Here is a 25,875-nt window from a genome sequence, read left to right as displayed (position 1 = left end):
TAGGGTTCGTCATCGGGCAGGCCTAAATTTTTGGGCTCGAGTCGGGCTTGGGCCGGGGCTCGTCGGGCCTTTTTTTAATATAAAAAGTAAATGTCTTGTCTTTTTATTTTAATTTATTTTTATATTACTCAATTTACTTAAGTTTAAAATGTAAATAAGGAAGTACCTCTTATTCGGATTCAATTAAAAAATGCTAGAAATTCAAATTCCCAACAAAGTATAAGATACAATTTATACCAATATTAATACCTCAATAAGTCAATGTAAACTTTACACTAATCTATATTATTGTGCATCAAAATTTGACTACATACCGGACTACTCACTTCGCCCAGCGGGCCAAATGATGACCTCTAGTTTGCGTGTACTGGAATGTCTAGTACTTAAAATTGATCTGGTTTTCGAGTTACTTGTAGTTTGTAATGAGTGATGGGCAAGCCTTGAGGAGAGACTCCCTCTAACTCTCAATCCTTGAAACTTATTTTTTTCCCATTTTTCAAAAACAAATTCAAAGCTTACTGCTTTAAACATATGCAATTACAAGTTGCGATAATATTTACCATTGAGTCTTTGATCATTGGTATTAACTTGATCAAATTTGTTGATCTTGGTTTATTTCTAGCTATTTAAACATGTTGGTGTAGGTGGTGGCTTGATACAAGTCATGATGTGTAATTCCCATGTCGAAGAATACAACAATAATCTACAAGTTCAAATATAGGTGGTCCACTCATAATTGCATTGGGTTTTTAAAGTTAAATCCCGCACCTAGAGGTCCATTGGGCCTAACCCAACCCAAAGGATTAGACCTATGTGGTTAAGGTGGGAGCAATATCGTTCCATGATTTTAATAGGTAGTGGACTCCTATTGGGTATTGGACCATGACCCATCGTTTCAAAGAGAACAATGCCACGAGTCAAACTCGTGCTTCGTTGTGACATATGAGTTTTTTTTCCGGCCGTTTTACGCTGTTTAGTAGCCCAAAACAACATTTTAGTTTTTGAGCTAGTCTTTGGAAACTTTTGTTTTTTTGTTTTTCCATATTTGGATTCCTACAATTTCTAGGATTTGAGGTAGTATTTAAACCAACTTGCTAAGGGTTTAGGGTTGTTATCCCTATTATCATTATGGTGGATCACAAACTTTGATTATTTTAAACTAATCGTTTGCATGCCTTTCGTATTATCACGCTATGTCATGTAACATTAGATATTAGACCATGACTTTAATAAGAATCCAACGAGTCTTTATTTCTTACGTAAATTTACTAATCCAATCTTAAAAAGAAAAATTAAACGTTAAAGTGGAAAGAAATTAAATGCGCATAAGTCATCCTTAAAGTGGGACCTTGGTCTTTTTATTGGGTGCGCTTTATGGGATAAGAGAATTAAAATGGGTCGCATTCTTTGTCATTTTGTTGGATTAGAAGAAACTCATATATTTGGAGTCATTCTATAGTGAGAGCTTTATATATGGCCTTTATGTGCCGTTGGATTATGCTAACCAATTTAATCTAACGGCTAACCAATTTAATCTAACGGCTAACCAATTTGATTCAACGGTTAAGAGATATGGCCTCACCTAAGGGCCATATATAAAGCCCTCACTATTGAATTCTTGCATACATTTGTACATAGAATATATAGTCAATGAGTGCCTTATCTAAGGTCCTTAGATGAGACCCCATCTCTTAACCATTTGATCAAATTAATTAATTAAATCCAACGGTTCATAGATATGTCCTCACCTAAAGACCTTATATAAGATCCTCACTATAGAATGATTCACATTTTGTACACCCAATAAAGAAGAAAAAAAGTCCAAAGCCCATAAAAGAGGCTGCATACATGAATTTGGCTCGCAGTGCTAGCTCATCATTTTAATTAATTAATTATTTATTTATTTATTGGTACTGAAATGCAAGCTTAGCTTAGCTTCATGCCATGAGTATTGGGAACTTGGCGCTGAAATGCAAGGTAAGCTTCATAAAATCAAAGTGGGGAATTCGGTACTGAATTGCAAGCTTAGCATGAAAGTTAGGTGAAAACAACTCAATGATTTTTATGTGAGCACAACTTTTAAATTGATCAAATTATGTAGAGCAAAACTACAAACAACAAGTCTTCAATTCAATCGTCTCTACTCTGTCTTTGTGTAGTGCACTCACCATGGTCGTTCAAAAGTCTTTGCAAAGGTTAAGACTTTACATGGTTGCCGTCGATGAGAGAAACAAAACGGAAGAAAACAAAATTGCCAATGAAATAGGAGAATGTTACCCCATAATGAGCATCTCTAAAGTCAAGGAGATGTCGGCAGTCATTAGGATTCGAAAATCCCAAAAATGGAGAGGTTCTGTCAGCATAATTGCTGAGGTTATTCCAGATGAACGGGAAAAGATAAGAAAGCTTGCAAAAGCAAGCAACATCGGAATTATTAATGATAATGAAGCAAGTGGATCAGGAAAAGGGGAAGGTGGAAGCAAGTCCGGATCCGGGCAAGGTGATGGAGGAAGTGGAAATGGATTGGAAGCCCAACAAGGAGGAAAAGGAGGTACTAAAACCCGATGCTATGGGCTATTTACTTGTTTTGGTTTCTAGTCAGTCGTTTAAATATTTCCCCATAGTTTCCATGTTATTATATGGTTTAGATTATGTGGTTTCTACCCTAGTATGTTTGCATTCTATTGCAATATGTCGTCTCTTATGTATTATCCACTAAATTGAGCTTCTACTCCAATTTAGTATCAATAAAGTAATCGTTTGATGTTATGAAAGTTTCTGAGCCACAATATTGGTCTCGAAAGTATATTGGATTATATATTATTTTGGAATGAAAATTGAACTTTTGTAACTGATTAAAAAAATAAAAAATAAAAAATGAACTTCTACATTCTAACATTCTTGTTATTTAAAAAAAAAAACACATATTCTCATTCTGCCGCAATTTGAACCTAACCAAAAAAACATAGGATACGTAACTAAAGATAAATAGGATTGGGAGTTTTGCCTCTTACCTACCACCTACAAACAAAGTTACAACTACAAGGTTGAGTTTGATATTTCTACAAACAAAACAAACAAAGCAAACCCCTACTTCCATCAGAATTCAGATTATTATTAATCAGGAAAAATCCCTTCCCTCCGTCCATGATCTAAATTTGAATGAAGGAGGAGGAACCAGTTCCTTCAACTTCTCTCAGTTTGTGCTAGACAAGATAAAACTTCTCCTCAGTTGTTTTTGCACTAGAAAATTCAAATATAAATTCAAAATTTGCATCAATCTCATTGCTCTGTGTGTGTAGTAAGTAATACTTAGGTTAGGATGGGTTGCTACATTACAACTTGGCAAAGAGAAGGAAAACTAAGGGAGGAGAGGGGCACAACTTTGTCTTGGCGGACCGAATCAGTGAGTTGCCGGATGAAATTCTTTCCGCAACTACTAGTATCCTTTCTAAGCGATGGCAGCACCTGTGGGCGTCTACTATGACTCTCAACTTTGATGCTAAACCGGATCTTGGTAGCAGCAATTTACGCCACTTTAGAGGCCTCTAACCAGAAATAAGATACCAAGAAAGCCATAGATACATAAACTGCGTGAATCGTGTATTGGAACAACATAAGGGCCCTAGCATTGAACGATTCAGGGCTTGCTTTGATATTGATCATCGTTTCACAAGTTCCATTGATAAATGGATTCAATTTGCAATGACAAAGAGAGTTCCAATACTTGAATCGGAGTTTATTGTGGCATTCAGTGTTATTTACGAGGGTCACTATGCTTTTCCTTACCCTGATTTGAAACACTTGTGTCCGAGTCCTCTACACTCTCTTGGACACAAACAATATTGGTGGTTTTAAGTCGCTCAAAGTACTTTCTTTCAGATATGTTGATGCGATTGGAGAAATTCTTGAGTACTTCTTGTTCCACTGTCCAGTTCTTGAACACTTAACAATGCATGCTTCCACAAATTTGGTAAATTTAAGAGTTGTCAGTTCATTGATTGCATTGAAGCACCTAGCGATAGTACATAGCTTTGGCATCAAAAGCATTCAGATTCGTGATGCAAACCTTGTTTCATTTGTTTACGATGGAGGGTTTGTAAATTTGGACATCAGTAATGTTCCATTGCTCATCCATTTTTGAGACTGACGATGATTTTGAGCTGGATACCGATATCATAAAGATTGTCTTGGGCCAATTTTCATGTGTTGTTTCTCAACTAGAGATTCTTAGGTTGGATACTCTTCTTCTTTGTTTGGTTTCCAGTGCAACCACATGTTCAAGTCACAGATCTACGATAAGAAGTATGAATTTCCTGTATTTGCAAATCTCAAGCATTTGGAATTAATAGTTGAAGTAGATTATCGTTGGCTTCTTTATCAATTAAATTCTTTCATCAAGGCATCTCCTTACTTGCAGAGACTTGCATTGAAGGTATAGACAGAGATATTTATTAGCAGCACTTAGCAGATTACATAAATACATAAAAGTATAAACATACTGAATGAAGAAAAGTATAAGCATACAGAAAGCAAAAAGGTTAAACTTTGTCTCTGTGGTTCTTATTAAATTTCTCCCTTGGTGCAGCTGCAATTTCAAACATGGAAGTGCAATGAAAAATTAAAGAAAGCGGCCATTTGCCCCCATCATTACCTCAAGTCTGAAAGAGTAGGGTACCGTGGTCGAAGACTTGCCGTTACACAAGTCATGCACTTAATAAAGAGTGCTGTTGCACTAGAGCCACGTGCCCTTTTGCTCTGTTTTGCTCTGTTTTGCTCTCCTTTCCTCTGTTTGCTCTGCTTTGCCTTCTGCTTGTTAGACAAAATGGTGACTGCAACTGTTGATCCAAATACTACACATGTATAGACAACTAAGCTACTTCCATGAATACCAGCAAAGAGTGCAAGCTCTAACCGGAAGTGAGGATACCAAAAGACTCATTAGCCAAGCATTTGTCCTTATCAGTCTTCGCGGCAATGATTTTGTTAACAACTACCACTCGACGCCCTCCCCTGCTCAATCTTGCCACCTCCCCCTTCCATATTTTATCAAGCTTCTCATCTCTGAGTACCTAATCTAGTTAATCACATTAATGGAATAATCATACAATAATTAACTCGTGTAGAAGTTTTATAGATTGGGAGCACGCAGAGTTCTGGTGACTGGTACTAGACGAATGGGACGTGCTCTTGCAGATTTAGCTGCAAGAAGCACAAATAGTGGATGCTCAGCTGAACTTGAACATGCGGCTGACTTGTATAGCTCAATCAAATGTTGACAAAACTCAATAGCAAACTCGGCAAAGATGTCTTCATCTCTGTAAAGACGAAAAAAATGCCGATGAATTTTATCAGCAACCCCCAAGCATTTGGTATATACTGCCTTAATTATTATTATTATTATTATTATTTTGGATTTAATTTTTCTAGCTAAACTATGTTGTTTAATGAAAAATAAAACTTTTCTCATTTTACCTAAACACTTTCGCATGTTTACTTTCATGTTAACTTGTTGTATAATGTACCAAACATAATTCTATCAAAGGATTTAGAACATAGGAAAGTGTTGTATAGTTAGGGGTGGAGCTAGGATTTTATATTTGAGGGGGCCAAAATGTTAAACACAAAAAGTTTAGTTGTATATCATTTTGGCCTATTGAGGAAACTATTGCCTACAAAAGCACTAAATTGAAATGAGTGGTTTTCTTTCATAAATGTAGTATGATTTTACTATTATATTCATATTAAAATACAATTTTGATAAGTATTGATTTGTGGTGAGGAGGCCATAGGCTTAAATATAGCAATTTTTCTTTGCATTTGTTATATACATTGAAAGGGGTTAAATAAATTTTGGGGGAGGGGGGCGAAGGCCACCCCTGACCTATTTAAGAAAAGAAAAATGATAGGCTTATCACATTTTTCATACCACATTTATACCACCTCTCTAATAGAGTTGGACCCCATTATATTGGTGGGCTCCACCTCTATTAGAGAGGTGGTATGAATGTGGTATGAAAAATGTGGTAAGTCTAGCATTACCCTTTCTTTTTAATGTTGGAAGATGTTTCACGTTCGATATCCCTTTTAATTAAATAATTTCAAAATCATAATGTAAATTATTTGACATTTACATGGCACAATTGCCAACCTTTCTTTATTTAACTGGATTGAGATTAACAAACTAAAAAAGAAAAGAAAAAAGAAGTTGAAAAAATAAGATTAAGTAAAAAAAACTCAAAAACAGTAAAACCCATTGAAAACAATTAAAAAACAGTTAAACCCCTTTGAAAAATAAGATAAGAAAACAGTTAAACCCTCTCCCGCTCAGCCGCTCTTCAATCCCTTGCCCTGTACAGAAAAGCACCCGCCTTAATACCCACCTTATCCACAGTCGCATGCACTCCAATCCAAATGTCCACTCTCCTCCTCCCCTCCATCAATTCATTCCCCACCTTCCCCTGCAAATTCAAATGCCCAAATGACACGGTTTCCGTCGTCGTACGCGCGTCAGCGGTCTCAGCCCCTGAGAAGCGAACCCGAAGGAAGCGGAGGCAGACCAAGGGCGACGATGATTCCTCGACTCCTTCTTCCTCCGCCGCCGAGAAGAGCCTCCGCTTCACCTTCATGGAGGAGCTCATGGGTCGAGCTCGAAATCGCGACGCCAATGGAGTCTCTGATGTGATTTACGACATGGTTGCTGCTGGCCTCACCCCCGGCCCTCGCTCCTTTCACGGCTTGATCGTCGCTCACGCTCTCAACGGCGACACCGAGGCTGCGGTCTGTACATTATTTGTTTTTTTTCTTCTTCTGCATTGGATTTTCATTTTTATTTTCCTTAATTTCTTAAGATATTGTTATTTAATTAATTTTTTTTTTTTCTATATGAACATTAGATGCAATCATTGAGAAGGGAGTTGAGTTCGGGGCTTCGTCCTCTCCACGAAACATTCATTGCTCTGATTCGGCTGTTCGGTTCCAAGGGTCGTGCTACAAGGGGCCTAGAAATTCTCGCGGCCATGGAGAAATTACACTATGACATTCGCCGAGCTTGGCTTCTTCTTGTTGGTACAAACAAATCATGATAATAAGTTGCACATTATTTATTATCTGTTCCTTAAAATGTGAGGATTTCTTATCTGAGTTTGTGTGAGCAGAGGAGCTCGTTCGGACCCGCCATTTGGAAGATGCCAACAAAGTGTTCTTGAAGGGAGCCAAAGGTGGGCTCAGAGCTACTGATGAGGTCTATGATCTTCTTATAGTTGAAGATTGTAAAGTTGGGGATCATTCTAATGCCTTAGATATTGCCTATGAAATGGAGGCCGCTGGCCGGATGGCAACAACTTTTCATTTCAATTGTCTTCTTAGCGTGCAGGTGGCCTTTCCTGAATTTTTTTTTTGTGAACTTGTTTTGTTGCTTACTTTATCTGAACATAATATCGATTTAGGGGTTGTTATTGGATTGATATCATCTTTAAAACTTTTCAAATAAAAAAGGAAGGAAAAAGGGCAGGGTAACATGAATGATTCGAAAGTAGACAAATCTCTGATGTTTTAGTTCTACATTCGAAAGTTCTACGCAGAATTTGAAATTAGAATAGGGTTGAAATGTGCATGTTGTAGCCGTTGGCTAAAATTTCCACATTTTGCTAGTGAGTTACTGCAAGCATCTTTAGATCTAGTTGTTTACTAATACCGGCTCTTGTGCCAGTCTGATGAAATCTTTTTCCCCTTTGAATGCTATAGGCTACTTGCGGAATTCCTGAAATAGCGTTTTCTACGTTTGAGAACATGGAGTACGGAGGAGAAGGTTCGTATATTTTTTTTTTGAAATTTGTTGTTGGTGCTTGTATAAGTCTTACTTATGATTAAGCTTTCATAAGAACTTGTGCTAAAATTATTCAAATTTGACTTTATGCCTGCTTAATGGTATTCCTAGCCATATCGAAGTTCCTTTCCTGGCTGGCTTGTGACAATTTTTGTTTGTATTGAAGTACTAATTTAACTTTTGAACCATGGTAACATATATGTATTTTGGTTATTCTGGTTTCAGCATGACATGTGGTTTATTATACTTTTGTATTATGAAATTGAGTTGTATATTGCTGGCTGCAGAGTTATTTATGTATATTCAAGTTTAATACTTCTCAGAAGCCTTTGTTTTCTGTTCTTCAGGGTTTATACTTATAGTTTTCTTGACAAAACAGAATACATGAAACCTGATACTGAGACATATAATTGGGTGATCCAAGCATATACCAGAGCTGAATCATATGACAGGTAGTTTATGTAGCCATAAGTAATTCCTGCTATGTTTCTTTATGAGGTATGAATCCTTATAACCTTTAGCAACCTGTAGGAGGCAATCTTAGTTCTCAAGTTTCGTGTTTTCAATTTTCGGGGTCGTCAGCTTTGCATGATAATTATATTTATGGAATTTTGACAACTTCTTAAGTTGTTTTGAGTTCAAGATTATGACATTGCCGTGAGGCACTTTACGGACCCTTTTAATCTTATAAACCCTCCTTGGGGTTTCAATTTGACATGTAGAGTGCAAGATGTTGCTGAGTTACTTGGCATGATGGTTGAAGACCACAAGCGTTTGCAGCCTAATATGAAAACCCATGCGTAAGCATCTTTTTGTTTGCTTATTTAATTATGTAAAAGTTAGTAGTCCATGCTGACCATCTACTTTATCAAATGTTGAGCTTCGGCTGCCAGCATTGTAGCTTTTTTATATTTCTTTTTCCCCTCGATTGTCTCTTTTTCAATGTGGCTTGGGGCAGAGACAATCTTGAGTTCAACCAACATCTTGTGTTACATTGTATCATACTTCTTTCATTTTTGCTTTTCTTTTCTTTTGAAAATGTTGTTGTGCCTTGATGTTCAGATTGTTAGTTGAGTGCTTTACCAAGTATTGTGTAGTTCGAGAGGCAATACGGCATTTTCGTGCCCTCAAAACTTTTGAAGGGGGAACAAAAGCTTTACATAATGAAGGAAACTTTGGGGACCCTCTGTCTTTGTATCTTCGAGCTTTATGTCGAGAAGGTATACAGTATCCACATGTTTCATTTATTCTTCTTAACAAGAGTAATCTCATTTCTTCACACTCTGAATAATGGTTCGAGATTTCAGCAGCAGTTTTATTGCTATATGTTGTCTGCACTTAGTAATATGCAACCAAGGTTTTCGTAAAATTGTACCTTGAAAGTTTTGAATTTCAGGGAGTAGAAGTTGATAGGCAATCTACATGCTTAAGCTGAGGTATCACAGGAGCTAAACTATCTTATATAATAACTCCTTCGTAGATGTATGCTTTATGCCTTTCTTGGACTAGGAAGTCATCACCTAAACTCTATTCAAGCTGCTAAGGCAGAGCCTTATTAATTCGTATACATGATTTCCTACGTTGTTGTCAATTATTTAATCTCACAGTAGGCGGCTGCGGTTTAAAATTGTTGATGTGTCCAAAGCAATGCTGCTCCGGCATATCTGTTGTTTTGATGTAGCCTATAAACTGTTCGAGAGTAAACAAGCTAACAGACCATATTGGCGCCCCCAGTTGGCTTCTATGATCAATATCAGATCTAATTTCTCTATTTTGTGGCATTGACAAGATGTTGGGCTTAGTTTATTTATATTACAATATTGTAGGTTTTAGGAGTTGGATATAGTCTGTTGTTGTTTCTCATCAATCTTATTTTATCTTCTCATGATAGTGGGTCCATTTTAATCCTTTCAGAGGTTCTAGCTTGTTTATAGTAGTTCCCTGTTTGGAATTTGATGTCCTACTTGGATTAGTAGTAGAGTTTCTTTGCAACTCTTTCGTTTGTATGCAAAACAATTTTAGGAGAATATAACATGAGCTATTGAGCTTTCTTTATGGATCATGTGATGCATGAGGAATTCAGAAGTATAAGAATAATGAAAAATCTGTGCTCCCGATGTTGGATCCTAGCTTTTCTGATTCACACTGTTCACTTGCAGTCACAGTAATCTATCATATATTGTTGCATGTTAGGTTTATTAAAAATTTGTTAGCTTTTTTGACCTACATTATGGATCTTTCATTCTTAGTCTTGAATAGAACTTATTGACTTGATTAATGTTGTGTTTGTCTTTAGGAAGAATACTTGAGTTGTTAGAAGCTTTAGAAGCTATGGCCGAAGACAACCAAAAAATTCCACCACGAGCCATGATTTTGAGCAGAAAGTACCGGACACTGGTGAGCTCATGGATTGAACCTTTGCAAGAGGAAGCTGAGCTTGGACATGAGATTGATTACATGGCCAGGTGGGTGTCTCTGTGTGTGTTAATAGATACAACACCTGCTGCAAGCCTTTTCCTTCATATTGTTCTACACCTTAAAAGAAAATAGTGAGTTAAGGAGCGGATTGTAGATCTCACTGCTCCTTTCCCTCACCCCCCTCTTTTCTTTTAAAAAATTTATTTTAAAATTTTTAAAATATTTAGTCTTTTATAATAAATCTACTATAGTTTCAATTGGTAAAAGTGCTTTTATTAATTATTATTTTTAATTTCTCTTTCAATTTCATGCTACGCGTAATTAGGACAGAACACATACTCTGCGGGTATTTTTCGTTTACCCCTGAGTTTAAGCATATGTGAGGCAACCCTACCTCTACTTTAGAAATTAACAAATAAATAAAGAATAGAGATGAGAGATTTCAAATGCGAGACTCTTTTCATAAGAGAATCAGGACCTTCAAGAACAAAGCTTTGATATATTAGACTACTAACGGACACCCAAAAGATTAAATGCAGTGGGTCAACCATGCATATGAAGATAACAAAGACATCTCAGTATTAACTTCTTGTTGTGTTGTTAACTGATTTGTACATGAATCAGGTACATTGCAGAGGGTGGGCTTACTGGTGAGCGTAAGCGATGGGTGCCTCGACGAGGGAAAACTCCACTAGATCCTGATGTTGAGGGGTTTATATACTCAAATCCTATGGAAACCTCGTTCAAGCAAAGATGTCTTGATGATTGGAAGATACACCATAGAAAGCTTTTGAGAACATTACGGAATGAAGGAGTTGCAGCTTTAGGGGATGCATCTGAATCGGATTATATTAGAGTGGAGATGAGGTTAAGGAAAATTATAAAGGGCCCTGACCAGAATGTTTTAAAGCCCAAAGCTGCTAGTAAGATGGTAGTATCTGAGTTGAAGGAAGAACTAGAAGCGCAAGGTCTGCCAACTGATGGTACCAGAAATGTTCTTTACCAGCGTGTCCAAAAAGCAAGGAGGATAAATCGTTCTCGTGGCCGACCACTCTGGGTTCCTCCTGTGGAGGAGGAGGAAGAAGAGGTTATTTATTTATCTAATTTATTTTTTCCTGCTTGGGTTTCTTCTGTCGGGCACTTAAATTTTCACTTTATACTGATAAAATCAAATCTGAATGCGTTTCTGTTACAGGTTGATGAAGAGATCGATGAACTAATCTCACGTATCAAGCTCGAAGAAGGAAATACGGAGTTTTGGAAGCGGCGTTTCCTTGGAGAAGGCTTCAGTAGTGATCAAGAAAAGGCTGTAGATGTTTCGGATAGTGCCACTGTTGTAGATGTTGCAAAAGAGGTTGAAAACGGTGAGGCTGAAGCTGATGATGATGACGACGGTGATAATGATGATAATGATGATGATGACGACAATGACGATGATGATGAGGAGGAGGAGGAGGTAGAGGTGGAGGTAGAGGTAGAACAAGCTGAGAGACAAGATGTAGAAAGGGTTAAGGAAAAGGAAATTGAAGCTAAGAAGCCTCTTCAAATGATTGGAGTACAACTGTTGAAAGATTCTGACCAAACAAGTACGACATCTAAAAAGTCAAGGAGAAGAAGGTCTCGAGTATCAGCTGAGGTATGACATTATAGTTACTTTTGTTTTACATTATTTTTCCAGGAGGTATGAAGGATATGGCCAAATCCATCAACTTAAAGTTTCAACGTTTGTTTATGGATGCAGGATGACAATGATGATGACTGGTTTCCTTTAGATATATTTGAGGCATTTAAGGAGCTGAGGAATAGGAAAGTTTTTGATGTATCTGACATGTATACACTAGCTGATGCTTGGGGTTGGACATGGGAGAGAGAATTGAAGAACAGACCTCCTCGAAGATGGTCACAGGACTGGGAAGTTGAGTTGGCAATTAAAGTTATGTTGAAGGCAAGTTCTTATCTTTATAGTCCATTCTTCACTTGCAATGCTAGTTTTCTCCACAAATGCTGATCCTTAAAACATAAACTTTAACAATAAACTTTAGATTCCTAGACGTTAATGAAATATATGTTTTTAGGGACTGCTTTTCATGTGAAGACCATTTGGAGAACTAAGGGGCTGTCATAACCCGTTAATGACTAAAGCAATGGCCAAAGGAATGATGACCATTTCATTTTTATTTTGGTCGAATGATGACCATTTCGTTATGCTTGGGCAAAAGCATATACATCTATATTTACTTTTCTTATTTGAAAGAGACACTGGACTTCATTTCAGGTAATAGAATTGGGTGGAACACCCACGATTGGGGATTGTGCCGTGATATTGCGTGCAGCCATAAGGGCTCCTCTGCCGTCAGCTTTCTTGAAGATCTTACAGACTACACATACTCTTGGTTATGTATTTGGCAGGTAAGACCATGTTTCGTAATTTGATTAAGGTAAAAGCGAAAACATGCCTGCTTAAATATGACTCATTAAATAGGCCAACCAACAAGAGAAGCATGCATGGTTTGATCCATAAATCCATGTAATGTACCAGCTGCCCCATCCTTATAAATACATCCATGATCCGTCCACACAAATAATGCTTGCCAGAGCTGATGGGGGTCTTGTTTGTTCACATCTCATTTTGTTGTGATCTATTGCAGTCCCCTTTACGATGAAATCATCTCGTTGTGTCTTGATCTCGGGGAGGTAGATGCAGCCGTTGCAATTGTTGCAGACATGGAGACTACTGGAATCACAGTCCCAGACGAGACCTTGGACAGGGTGATTTCTGCTAGGCGGACCACCTGATACCGCTCTTAATGCTAGTGCCTTGCATGGGTTCAAATTCACAGTTTTGCCCTGCTGTGTAATTAGTAATCACAACTAAATTTTGCCCACTTAGTGGTAGTGTCCTCATTTACTATTAGCTTCAAAGATAGTCAGATTTAATTTTCTTAGTGCAAGCAAAGGACATATATGATTAACGCTTGACCCTAAAGCAAACTAAAGAAAATGGACTCGAGAGGAAAAAAGGCAAATCGTCTCATCATGGGACGATGTATCACCATCCGAAGCAATCAATAAATTGATGTATCACCAGCTGCGTTATCATTTCGTTAGCTTTTCGAATGGACGGTGATCCATTCATTTATTATTCGAATTTAGAAGCTCTCCCAATATTAGAAAGAAGAAAATTAAGCAGTTAATATGTTTCTTTTTCTCCAAAACAAAAATGGAAATGTGGGTTTACTTAATTGCACCAATGTGACATGATTATGTGTTCAAAAAATTCAGGGAATAAATTACAAAAAACAACAGAAATTACATATGGTTGTTTTAGCCGTTGAAAACAAAAAGAGAAAAACAGAGAACGGAAGAAGAAAGAGAATTATACAATTAAGCCAGAGACGCATCGTTTTAGCGTGTGTTCGTAACTTGTGTTAATGTAGTTGTGCATACCCACTCCACTGACGAGTATTAGACAGCAGCAGCACCACTAACCGCCTTCAGACACGTACCGCAAACTGCTCGCTCGCGGTCCTTCCTTCCTTCCTTCCCACCAAATAATTCAGGAGGCAAACCGCAAACTCATTCTCTCCTTCCGAAGCTTTCTACTTTGGGTCTCGGCTAAAATTAAAGCAGAATGTGACGATTCTGTTCCCTATGATCTAAAGCTTCTTCTATTGCGCTGCTTCAATTTCGGCCAGATCTTATCGTAGACGCATTATCTACTGCATTTTAAGGCTTCACCCATGGCTGTTCCTGTGGAAGAGGCCATTGCCGCCCTATCTACATTCTCACTCGAGGTACTCTCTCAAATGGTTTTTTTTTTTTTTTTTTTTTCATATTTGGAAAAATGAGTTTATTTCATTTGTAAGTACATGAAATAAATTGTGCTCTTTCTGTATATTTTTTTGGGGATTTATGTAGGATGAGCAAGCAGAGATACAAGGACCGGGAATTTGGGTTTCAACTGATACCGGCGCAACTGATAGCCCAGTTGGTGTGTATTTCTTTTTCTTTCTTTTACGCATTTGGATCGCCAACTGCGATATTGGAACAACCAGTTTTGGTGTTTATTTGGAAGTATTATTAAGTGAAGTGGTTGATGGAATGAACTGCGCTTAACTTTTTTTTTTTTTTTTTTTCTTTTCCAAATAAATCAAATATCCTCAAGTTTACATTTGGCATTTGAATCCCAACTTGGTAAGACCAATTAGGTCTGTTTCTTTCCATCTCTGTATGGATTTATTACTTGTGGAGCCTTGGAGGTCTGATTTGCTAAAATGCACTGATATGACGATGCTTACTACATGACTTTCTGGATATTTCCGTTTTGTAGAGTATAGCGATGTTTCTGCATATCGCCTATCTCTGTCAGAAGACACAAAAGCTCTCAATCAGCTGGTATGCAGCTCTTTGTGCTTATTTTGCTTTATTTTTTATGTTAAGATAAGCTGGTTATTTAAAATATTAATTCTGATGGATACACCATTGGAAACACTTTTCCTTTCCTTTGCCGTTGTTGCTATTTTTGTCTTTGATTCTTTTTTTGCTTTAGTTTTTCTTTTTCAATTTTAAACTTTTGTTTTTTCTGTTTGGATAATTTGGTTATTGACCGTGTAAATGCATTATGGCCACATTTTCTTATTCATTTTTGAATGTATCTTAATGTTGTCTTTGATTGTGTTTTTGATAAACACTGCAACATATGCAGAATGCTCTTATACAAGAGGGGAAGGAGATGGGATCTGTGCTTTATACATATCGCAGTTGTGTCAAGGCACTTCCTCAGGTTAACTCTTTCTTCAAGTCATCATCCTTACCAACTAGCATTGTATGGGAAAACATTATAAATGGTTGTGCTGACTTGTCTCTAACATGTGTATATATGCACTTTGTGGCAGCTTCCTGATTCTATGAAACAGAGTCAAGCTGACTTGTATCTAGAAACATATCAAGTTCTGGACTTGGAAATGAGTCGTCTACGTGAAATACAGCGATGGCAAGCGTCAGCTGCCGCAAAGGTATGCTTTTGTCCAAACCTGAATACTACACTCTTTCTTTGTTATCCTTTAGTTGAATTTTCACTGTATCATGGATGTTTTTCTCTGGTATAGCTAGCTGCAGATATGCAACGCTTTTCTAGGCCCGAGCGACGCATTAATGGCCCTACAGTAACTCATCTCTGGTCTGTCATAACATTATTCTGAAACATTTTCTTTTTGTTTACTTTTGTTCTTGTCCTGTGTCACAAATTTACTCACTCATCTCTTCCATATTAATGGCTATATCATTGTAAAAGTCATTTGATCTTATGATGAGGGGCAATATGGGTCCCACATATTTTGTTCCTATTCCAGGTCCATGCTGAAGCTACTTGACACTCTGGTGCAACTTGATCATCTCAAAAATGCAAAAGCAAGCATACCTAATGATTTCTCTTGGTATAAAAGGTAAGACGATTATTACCAGTCTAAATCGTATTGTTATACCTATGTGACATGTTATGTGATCCTTGACTAGTTCTCTTGACCTATTCTGGGTTTTTTAGGACATTCACACAAGTAAGTGTACAGTGGCATGATACTGATTCGATGAGAGAGGAGTTAGATGACTTACAGGTGTGACTGTCGTCTCCTTCACTATCTTCCTGATATTCAGGTTTAGGTGGATACATACTACGACTGTTTATCGGTCTTGGAAACTTTTCTTTTCTGGAAGTCCGGTATGATATCGTGACATAGTAGTCCAATTAATGAAATTACTTTTTAATTATCTTCTGCAGATTTTCCTTAGCACAAGGTGGGCTATCTTATTGAATTTGCATGTTGAGATGTTCCGTGTGAACAAGTATCCTGTGTACCAGTCATAATAAATGACATCTTTTCTAATGCTACACTTCTGTATGACATGAGGAGAATAAATTAAGACTTCTTATGATACCTCTATGTCAACTTGTTTCGCTTATAATGCCTTTTGTTGTTATTGTTAATTTGTTACATTTGCAATTGGTGATACATTCTGCTAGTCCTGTTTGAGTTCCTTGACCCGAATATAGCGTAGAAGACATCCTTCAAGTTCTTATAGTCTTTGCTGTTGAGTCATTAGAGCTGGATTTTGCACTTCTGTTCCCTGAGCGGCACATTCTTCTTCGTGTTTTGCCAATTCTTGTTGTCTTAGCAACATCATCTGAAAAAGATAGCGAGTCTTTGTACAAGAGAGTGAAAATCAACAGGCTGATCAATATATTTAAGGTAATAAATAGTTATAGAGATTTTCAAAATTCAAAAGGATTGAGAAGTTACAATGATTTATCTTCTAAGACTTCTATTTGTCTGTTTTTTTTTTTCTTCACCAGAATGATCCAGTAATTCCTGCATTTCCAGATCTCCATCTTTCTCCTGCTGCAATCATGAAAGAATTGTCAATATACTTCCAGAAGTTTTCCACCCAAACTCGTCTTCTCAGTCTTCCATCACCTCATGAGCTTCCATCTCGGGAGGCACAAGAATATCCTTTGTTATATTTATTTATTTTTATAAGTAAATTTGTGATTATTTTTTTAACCTTTAGCATCACTTAGATGCATAAGACAAACATTCTGTTTATTAGTGCAATTGAAATCCATGTTTCTAAAACTTGTGTTATTTGCCACAGTTGGTTGGAACAACATAAGACCTGTGGCTCAATTCTTGCATTGTTATAGAAGCCTAATAGCACCCTGATTATTAGTAGCACTTTCTTTTATCTTCGCCAGAACATTTTTTTCTTATTAGAAACATGGGTTTCTTTTTTACATAGTTACAGAATCTGACTGTAACTTTAAAATTTTATCTTGTTAAGTGTCTTTCAGCTTTTGGACAAAAGCTCTTTGTTGTTGCATATATCCAGTAAGGCCTTGACATGACATACTTATCAGAGACATTATCTAATTATCAATCACATTGGATCCATCCGTGCGGAGCATGATGACTTTGCAATTCGTTTTTCTTCCTCCATGAATCAGGTCTCTTCCTCCTCCTCAGTCCTCGCTCTCCACAACATAAAATGTAAAACTATATTATGGATATGATTTCTTGCCGGCCCTCTTATGTAAGTTTCTGAAGCCTATTACTTTGTTCCTTCTGCTTTTCGCAGTTATTATTGCTGAAGTCAACAGACAGTGCTGATATTGACTGGTGCAAAGAAGTGAAGGGAAATATATATGATATGGTTGTTGAAGGTTTTCAGCTTCTAAGTAGATGGACTGCACGCATTTGGGAACAATGTGCATGGAAGTTTTCTCGCCCGTGCAAAGATATAGTTCCTTCTGAATCACAAGAGGCTTCCGCATCATTTTCAGACTATGAAAAGGTATTGTATCCCAGATCTGAGATGTTGTAATTGCTTCTGTTGATCACAGACAATGTACTCAATATGTAGTGAAATTGTTGTATGGTTTCTGTGTAAGATTTGTTATTATGAACAAGAAATTTTAAAAAAAATCATGAAAAATGAAGCTGAGTACAAAACTAATGAGAGGATTGCTAGTCCATCCTATGGCAACAGTACAATATTAAAGAACTTGGTCAATATTTAAAACTTTTTGCTTGGTCACAAATTAGCTGAGCAACATTGACCAAGTTATTCCGCTGTTTGAGCTTGGCTTATTCTGAGCTTGAGGCAGATTGTGTTTAAGCCTGGATCTCCATCTACATAATAACTTACAAATTATTGCTCGGCTCTGTTTTCTCAATTTTGAAGATTGCCTTTTAAGTTTTACATGGAAGAAACCTTAATGACCTAAAAGACTAAAACCAACTTGAATATTTGACTTATATATCTATGTACTTAAGTATATTAGTTCAATTCCTGTCTGCCTATATGTTGATCATATCCATCCTATTACCTGATGGTGACATGAGTGTGAAATATCTCTTAGGTGGTACGATATAATTATAGTGTAGAGGAAAGGAAAGCACTGGTTGAACTTGTTAGCTACATAAAGAGCATTGGATCAATGATGCAGTGCAGTGACACATTGGTAGCGGATGCTCTATGGGAGACAATTCATGCTGAGGTCCAGGATTTTGTACAGAATACATTGGCCACTATGTTGCGAACTACCTTCCGAAAGAAAAAGGACCTTTCTAGGTGGGACTTTTGAGTTTGTTCAGTATGATTGGAACTTTCTAGTTGCAATTCCTATATATTTTATAGTCTGAGTTACAGTTGTACATCTATTCATTCAAATAATTGAATCCTATCTTTTTAATGAAGATTATCATTTCAAATTGCTTATAAGTTCTATTCAATTCAGGATCCTTTCTGATATGCGGACTCTTTCGGCAGACTGGATGGCAAATACAAGCAAGTCTGAGTCTGGATCCCTACAACAAGGGGGTGAAGAAAGCAAAGTGAACTTTTTCTACCCAAGGCCGGTTGCACCAACAGCTGCTCAGGTTCCCTGCATCGTCAAATTCTTTCATGCAATTTAAGATGTCTTTTTACTTTTGGTTAACCGGGTATTTTTGCCTCACCTAGTATTGTTGGTTCTATTTTGTTTTTCCTTCCATTTGTTCTTTTAGAAAGGAAATTAATCAGAAAACTAACATGTTTGATTACATTGTACTTCCATAATAGTCTTGCATCCATGAGGAAGCACACACGTTAGTAAATTATTAGTACCTTTAAATTTTAAGTGTTATTTTACTCGAGATACTTTTTCTCTACAAAGTGGATCACATTTGTTTCATGGATCTCAAATTTCTTGAAAATCCCTCTTTTCACCCAAATACATGGTTGCTCAATTGTATGCTATTAAAGAGAGAGCTTAAATTGAATTTGTTGTTGTGTACTATATTTTTGTCAATTATCACATAATCCTGTCGCCCTGAGATTGAACTAACTGATCAATTCAATTTCTATTTTCAGGTCCACTGCTTGCAGTTCCTTATATATGAACTGGTGTCTGGCGGTAATCTTAGGAAGCCTGGAGGGCTCTTCGGAAATAGTGGATCTGAGATTCCTGTTAATGATCTAAAACAGTTGGAAACATTTTTTTACAAGCTTAGCTTCTTCCTGCATATATTGGACTACTCAGGTATTCCTTCAAACTCTCCTTAGGTCTTAATTCATGTTGCAGGCGTAAACTTTTGCACTTTACATAGTCCCAGAAGGACCAAATTCTGAAAAGTAACTTTTGAGTCGAAGCTCTTTTCAAAATGGTTCCTCCTTCAGAATGGATGCATTGTGATTCATAAATTCAAATCCTGGCTCGTTAAAACATTGGGTCCTTTGAGAATGTGCATGATCAGCCTAACCATGCTTAGCTTGTACTTAGTGCAGCCTTTTAGGAGCATTCATGTAGTAATCTTGAATCTCCTATCAGAAAAAAAAAAATTTGTTGGTATTATGTTCTTATTTTATCGCAATGGCCAATAGTGCCACTCAATATTGGGCTGGTTATCTTGGAACATGAATATACATGCCCCTTGTCATCATGAGACTGATAACAGGTTGATTTGCTCCTTTCTTAAAACTAGAATTCTTTACCACTTCTATAAAATTCAATTTTTGTCCTTTGATTCTGTTGCAGTGACAGTGGCAATGTTGACAGATCTTGGTTTCTTATGGTTTAGAGAATTTTATTTGGAGTCTTCTCGTGTTATTCAGGTAAAACATTATTCCACATGATAACTGGATCTCATTTGAATTATACTAGCATGTTGAACTCATCTAAAAAAAACCTAAAATGTATTTTCCATTCACTGGATCCTTCTTATCATCCTGCCCATTGGTATTTTTAGAGCGGCCAAGATTATCAGAAACATTCTTAAATAGTTTAGTTATGCCCATACTCCAGTTTCATATATGTTTATAAAGGTGAAAGTGTTCCAGTTCAAAAAGATTTTCTAAAGTTGCACTTGTAAGTTGTACCCGTAAATGGTTTAGTCCATAGTTTCTTCACTTTTTTTTTGGTCAACATAGTTCATCACTTTGTTCGTTCTTAAATTTGATGAAACTTGTTTGTTCTTATTGAGCAGTTTCCCATTGAATGCTCTCTACCCTGGATGTTGGTGGATTATGTGCTTGAGTCACACAATGCAGGTATTCTAGAGAGTGTTTTGATGCCATTTGACATCTATAATGATTCAGCTCAGCAAGCACTGGTTTCACTCAAGCAACGATTCCTCTATGATGAAATTGAGGCTGAGGTACCTGAATTTCAGAACACATAGCTGTGCCTGCTGTCTCTCTTTAATAAATTTTGTTTACTTATAGCCACCACAATTGTATTCATGATTACCTTAGTTGCTTGCTGCGTTGAACTAATACTTAAATCTCACTGGTGTTCTTGCGGAGGCTGAATTTGTATGTTTCTTTGAAAAAGATATTGTAACTGTATTCTATTGAAAGGATATACATCAATTCTGAGGCCATGTTGAAATGGTACAATAGCTTTTAAAGAAAGCTAAGGAACCGTATACAATTATTTATTCATACAAATGTATGTTTGAGAATAGATTGTTTCTTGTACCTTAGTTATTTTATTATTTTCTTTTCCTTTATAGGTGGACCATTGTTTTGATATATTTGTTTCAAAGCTTTGTGATAGTATTTTCACATATTACAAGAGCTGGGCAGCAAGGTATGCCGATTTCCTTTGGCTAATAAACTATGCCACCAATAGAGTAACCTCTTACATGTGTTAGTTGTCATATCTTGCAGTGAGCTACTTGATACGTCATTCCTCTTTGCATTGGACAATGGAGAAAAATATTCTGTTGAGCCTATGAGGTTCACCGCACTACTAAAGATGACCAGAGTGAAGGTGATTTCTAATTTGAGATGTGATTTTCATTACTTTTCCTATTCGATACTTACATTTGGTTATTTATGTATATATTGTTATTGCATACAGTTGCTTGGGAGGATGATTGATTTGAGAAGTTTAATTGCTGAGCGGATGAACAAAGTTTTCAGAGATAATATCGAGTTTCTATTTGATCGTTTTGAGTCTCAGGATCTATGTGCTATTGTGGTTAGTAGTTTCACTTTTGTCTCATAGTTTATGAAAGCAATGACATTGTTAACAAATATACCTTTGTGGTTGGTAGGAATTAGAAAATCTGCTGGATATCTTGAAACATGCCCATGGATTGCTATCCAGAGATCTCTCAATAGACTCATTCAGTCTCATGTTGAATGAGATGCAAGAAAACATATCTCTTGTGTCATATTGTAGTCGACTTGCTTCCCAGGTTTGGCTAATTTTTCTTTGTCATTGTTATTAAGCTAATTTTGAGTCATCTATTTACTGTTTCACTTACTCATTTTGTTTTTCTGTTAGATTTGGTCAGAGATGCAAAACGATTTCTTGCCAAATTTCATCCTTTGCAATACTACCCAGCGTTTCATCCGATCATCAAAGGTTCCTCTTGTTCCTATTCAAAAGCCATCAGTTCCCTATGCCAAGCCTAATTTCTATTGTGGTACTCAAGTAAGAAATCTTCCTTAATCACCATATCTGTTTGGATTTTTCGATGATAAATGTTCTCATTTGTTATTGTAAATGCAATTTTTTTGATTTAGTATTGAATATCATCCTTTTTCTTCACTTTTTATAAGATTCAGCTTACACCTTTATTACCTTTTTTATTCCCGTATTTTTTTTTTGTTATGATGTTTTTTTAACTCTATTGAATATCGACTATTGTCATGATAGGACTTAAATGCAGCTCATCAGAGTTTTGCACGGTTGCACAGTGGATTTTTTGGGATGCCCCACATTTTTTCAATTGTTAGGCTTCTAGGGTCTAGATCGTTGCCCTGGCTAATTCGAGCACTTCTAGATCATATATCAAACAAGGTACGTCTGCTATGCAGAAATCGTTGTTCAGAGACAAATTGCAAACGTAAATTAATAAATGGCCATTCGAAGTTGCACATGTTTCGTCTGTTTAATTATCTTCATCGTTTTGGAAAGTTTTCTTTGTTTAATACATGTCAAATGTTGATAACACTAAAGTTCTATTAAGGATCACCCTTATGCTTCATGTGTGCTTGTTTCAGATAGCTACACTGGAACCAATGATAACAGGACTGCAGGAAGCATTGCCAAAGTCTATTGGATTGCTTCCCTTTGATGGAGGTGTGACAGGTACATGGAGCTTTTTTTACATTTACATGTGTGCATTGGCGTAGTGCTTTAGACTGTCTTTGAAACTTATTTAATAAGTTTTGTATTGTTTCTTATGGAACAGAGTCTTGTTTCTCTTTTGTGTAGTTTTGAAATGTAAAATTCATTAGGCTGAGTAGTACGTCTGCAAGCATGGAAAACCCCATCAACACAATTAACTTGCGGGGGTGTTTGTGGTATACCCTGATTTGTGTTTATATTTCTCTATGCACAGGTTGTATGAGGCTTGTTAAAGAACAACTTAATTGGGGAACTAAATCACAGCTCAAAGCAGAAGTTCTTCGGGGGATAAAGGAGATTGGAAGTGTATTGTATTGGCTGGGGCTTCTTGATATCGTGCTGGTTAGTGTTCTAATTTCATCATTTTTAATATATTTAGGGAAGCTTCTGGGGTGATTATAGACCTAGGTACTTATAACAATTTATTATTTTGGGGAAAGAAAAAACTACATTGTTGACAAGGGGAAAATAAGGAAACAAAAGAGGAAAGAATTTTGAGGTGTCTATCCTGAAAAGGAATTCAATTAAATGTTCTCCAATCTTATATGTTTGAATGTGAACCTATGTTATGAAATAAAAACTTTTTTATTTTCTATACTGGAACTTCCTTTTCCAGATCTTCACATATTTTAATGCAGCAAGGCATAGTGTTATGAGGCATGTATTGTATTGATAACATTAGTTTTGCCACTGCTATGTGATATTGGGCAGGCGAGTCCTGATTTTTTCCCCATCATATTGATTACTATTTTAATTGAAAATTATTCTTTATGGCTGCTTGATCCTTACTATCGCTATCTCCCATGCTTGACAGAGAGAAACAGATACCACACACTTCATGCAAACAGCCCCTTGGTTGGGCTTGCTTCCTGGTGCCGATGGACAAATATTGCATTCTCAAGATGGTGGAGAAAGCCCAATCGTCAACCTCTTTAAATCAGCTACTTCTGTAATTGTGTCAAACCCTGGGTGCCCAAACCCAACTTCCTTCCACACCTTATCAAAACAGGCAGAAGCTGCAGGTGTGCAGTTGCATGTTATTCCTTCCTAAACGTTTCCTGCTTACACTATATAATTATGCAGTTTGTGTTCCCTGGAAAAATTTAGATTCACATGCTTTGATTGAAATTGAAAAGAAAAAAACTGAGGTACTATTGTGCATAATCCTTTCCATGCTTTTGTCAGGAAGCTGTCCTTAGTACCTCAGTTTCTAGGGTCATGGAAAATTTCGTATCAGAAGCTCAGTTTCTAGGGTCATGGAAAATTGAAAAAAAAAATACTACTGTAAGATGGGAAAATGAAGATGCTGAAACTTGGTAGTAAATATGTTGAATGAACTACACTTCACACACACAAGAACGAAAAGAAAATTGTGCGTGGAATTGCTGTAGTCTGATGACACAACAGTATATATAGCATGTTCTAAGTGATTATAGTTCTGTAACTTCTTAGGTAAACAGATAGAAATTGTACCCAATTTGTAAGTTGACTTTCAAGGCACAAAAAAGCTCATTGAAGTAGGAATGAGTAAAAGCATCTCTAGTGTCCATGGAAAATCACAGCAACCACACACCGGAAAGGACAAGTCTGATGTTATAGTGTCATCCTGAATATAGACCTTTTCACCTTTAATTTGAAGTGACGAGATTCTTTGCTTCTTTTAATCCTATTAAAAATTCCTGTTTTATTGCTGTTCTGGATTGAAGGTTTCAGATGTCTATCTTTCACTGCAGATCTATTGTACAAGGCTAACATGAATACTGGAAGTGTGCTGGAATATGCCTTAGCTTTTACTAGTGCGGCTCTGGACAAATATTGTAGTAAATGGAGCGCTGTTCCCAAAACAGGGTTCATTGACATCACAACTTCAAAGGATTTCTATCGTATATACAGTGGTCTTCAAATTGTAAGGAATAACCTTGCACAGTTTGTTTCTCTACGATCAGCTTGCTCATCTTGTGTTACTGCTAACATGTAATTCTTAAATTGTAGTGGTATCTAGAGGATTCTGTTCGAGTACCACCAAGCAGTCATGAAGTGCTGGGTGATTCTGTAGCTTGGGGTGGCTGCACCATAATATACTTGCTCGGGCAACAGCTGCATTTTGAGCTCCTGGATTTTTCATACCAGGTCCTCAATGTTGCCGAAGTGGAGATTGCATCAATTACTCAAACCCATAAGAGCCCTCATTTTTTCCAGGTACAGAAGAAGTTGATCGTGTCGTAAATTTGTAGGAAACTAATTGCAGAACCAATTTCCAACGCTCCTAAGTAGAACAAGTCCTGATGTCTGTTGGCATGCAAAAATGGTTTTGTAATTTGTTGATTAAGTGGATTGTTTGTATATGTGGTGAAGGGATGGGACGGCCTGTTAGAAGTAATGAAGAAAGCAAGGAGGCTAAACAATCACGTGTTCTCCATGTTAAAGGCACGATGCCCGCTTGAAGACAAGACAGCTTGTGCCATCAAGCAAAGTGGTGCCCCTCTGCATCGGATCAAGTTCGAGAACACCGTCTCTGCATTTGAAACACTTCCACAGAAAGAGGCCTGAGTGAATTTTGAGGTCAAATTACCTCTTAATATGTTGCTTTCATCCTTTGGGTTTCTGTTCTTAATCATGATTCGAATCAAAATTCTGTGCATAATGAGAGAGAGAGAGAGAGATCATTTTGCTTTAAGAAATTATTAATTAGTTGCAAATTCTAAGGTTTTAGTTGGATTAAAAGTTAGTAAGCAAAACAACAAAAAATTGAAAACTATGACAAAAGTTCTTTGGTGACATTATGACCGCCACTAGATAGGGGGACCCTACCACGCCAACCACTAATAAGCTGTGGCTATATTGACACGGGGAAATAGGGGTGCCAAACTATAAATAATCAAATAAAGAAGTTGGGCCAAAATAATATAAAACTAAAAAAGAATTGAGTTCTGCTATTTCCACCCATCTGTTCTATTTTCTCACTCACTTTGTCTTTAAAAATTTAAAGACAAATTTACTTCTTTCTAAAATGACTTTTAAGGACTTGGGAAAAAATCTCAACACACCTATAACCTCCGCAACCATCAACGTCTTATGACCCTTATCAATGTTCGCATGTGCTTTCCGGAAAAAATGTGTACCATACAATATTCAAACAAACCCAAAATTGTGAAAGAAATTCAAAATCCCAACATTTCCTAAGAGATACGCTGTTTGGTCACTAAGAAATTAAAAGAAAAAAAAAATCAAAAAGCTCTAAAACCCATATTTGGTTCTATTAAGAAAAGTAAAGGCGAAGTCAAACTCAAAAGTAATCCATAACTATTGATTCCATAATCTTGTTGAATAAGATTTTATGGCGACCCAAACAGAAAGTTAGGAGAAGACCCACATGGTTAGGACGCATGAAGGTTTCAAGTGCGGAGAGGCAGTGGTCAAAGGAGCTGAGAATGGAGACGGCGCTGTTAGTAATGGT

General features: G+C 36.8%; 2 protein-coding genes across 2 annotated transcripts; both read left to right on the top strand.

Moving 5' to 3' along the window:
* Positions 1–6,302: 6,302 nt before the first annotated feature.
* PTAC3 (plastid transcriptionally active 3) lies at positions 6,303–13,191 on the top strand. The gene is made up of 13 exons (XM_021945098.2): positions 6,303–6,780; positions 6,897–7,068; positions 7,158–7,375; positions 7,747–7,810; positions 8,208–8,280; positions 8,551–8,628; positions 8,891–9,048; positions 10,125–10,293; positions 10,871–11,333; positions 11,442–11,882; positions 11,988–12,191; positions 12,522–12,655; positions 12,895–13,191. Exons 1-13 carry the CDS (start codon positions 6,415–6,417, stop codon positions 13,040–13,042), a joined length of 2,688 nt encoding a protein of 895 aa, XP_021800790.1. The 5' UTR covers positions 6,303–6,414; the 3' UTR covers positions 13,043–13,191.
* A 377-nt stretch (positions 13,192–13,568) lies between these two features.
* Positions 13,569–25,142, top strand: PIR121 (transcription activator). The gene is made up of 30 exons (XM_021945096.2): positions 13,569–14,040; positions 14,165–14,237; positions 14,577–14,641; positions 14,952–15,029; positions 15,142–15,261; positions 15,355–15,425; positions 15,598–15,690; positions 15,789–15,858; positions 16,023–16,087; positions 16,296–16,491; positions 16,596–16,747; positions 17,150–17,243; positions 17,375–17,590; positions 18,159–18,370; positions 18,537–18,678; positions 19,151–19,319; positions 19,815–19,891; positions 20,263–20,433; positions 20,791–20,867; positions 20,948–21,050; positions 21,141–21,260; positions 21,337–21,480; positions 21,570–21,719; positions 21,945–22,088; positions 22,292–22,379; positions 22,633–22,760; positions 23,233–23,440; positions 24,152–24,324; positions 24,411–24,617; positions 24,774–25,142. Exons 1-30 carry the CDS (start codon positions 13,987–13,989, stop codon positions 24,966–24,968), a joined length of 3,855 nt encoding a protein of 1,284 aa, XP_021800788.2. The 5' UTR covers positions 13,569–13,986; the 3' UTR covers positions 24,969–25,142.
* The last annotated feature ends 733 nt before the right edge of the window (positions 25,143–25,875 follow it).

The sequence above is a fragment of the Prunus avium genome, chromosome 6 (genome assembly GCF_965620075.1).
Source record: "Prunus avium chromosome 6, drPruAviu1.hap1.1, whole genome shotgun sequence".
NCBI classification, from domain to species: Eukaryota; Viridiplantae; Streptophyta; class Magnoliopsida; order Rosales; family Rosaceae; genus Prunus; species Prunus avium.
The sequence above is the reverse complement of the archived record's forward strand: the minus strand, read 5'-3'. Positions and strand labels throughout refer to the sequence as shown.

Coding starts and splice junctions, on each gene's coding strand:
- PIR121 (XM_021945096.2), top strand. CDS start 13,987: ATGGCTGTTCCTGTGGAAGAGGCCATTGCCGCCCTATCTACATTCTCA. Junction 14,041..14,164: donor TATCTACATTCTCACTCGAG/GTACTCTCTCAA, acceptor GGATTTATGTAG/GATGAGCAAGCAGAGATACA. Junction 20,868..20,947: donor TACAAGAGCTGGGCAGCAAG/GTATGCCGATTT, acceptor CATATCTTGCAG/TGAGCTACTTGATACGTCAT.
- PTAC3 (XM_021945098.2), top strand. CDS start 6,415: ATGTCCACTCTCCTCCTCCCCTCCATCAATTCATTCCCCACCTTCCCC. Junction 6,781..6,896: donor ACGGCGACACCGAGGCTGCG/GTCTGTACATTA, acceptor TATGAACATTAG/ATGCAATCATTGAGAAGGGA. Junction 11,883..11,987: donor GGTCTCGAGTATCAGCTGAG/GTATGACATTAT, acceptor TTATGGATGCAG/GATGACAATGATGATGACTG.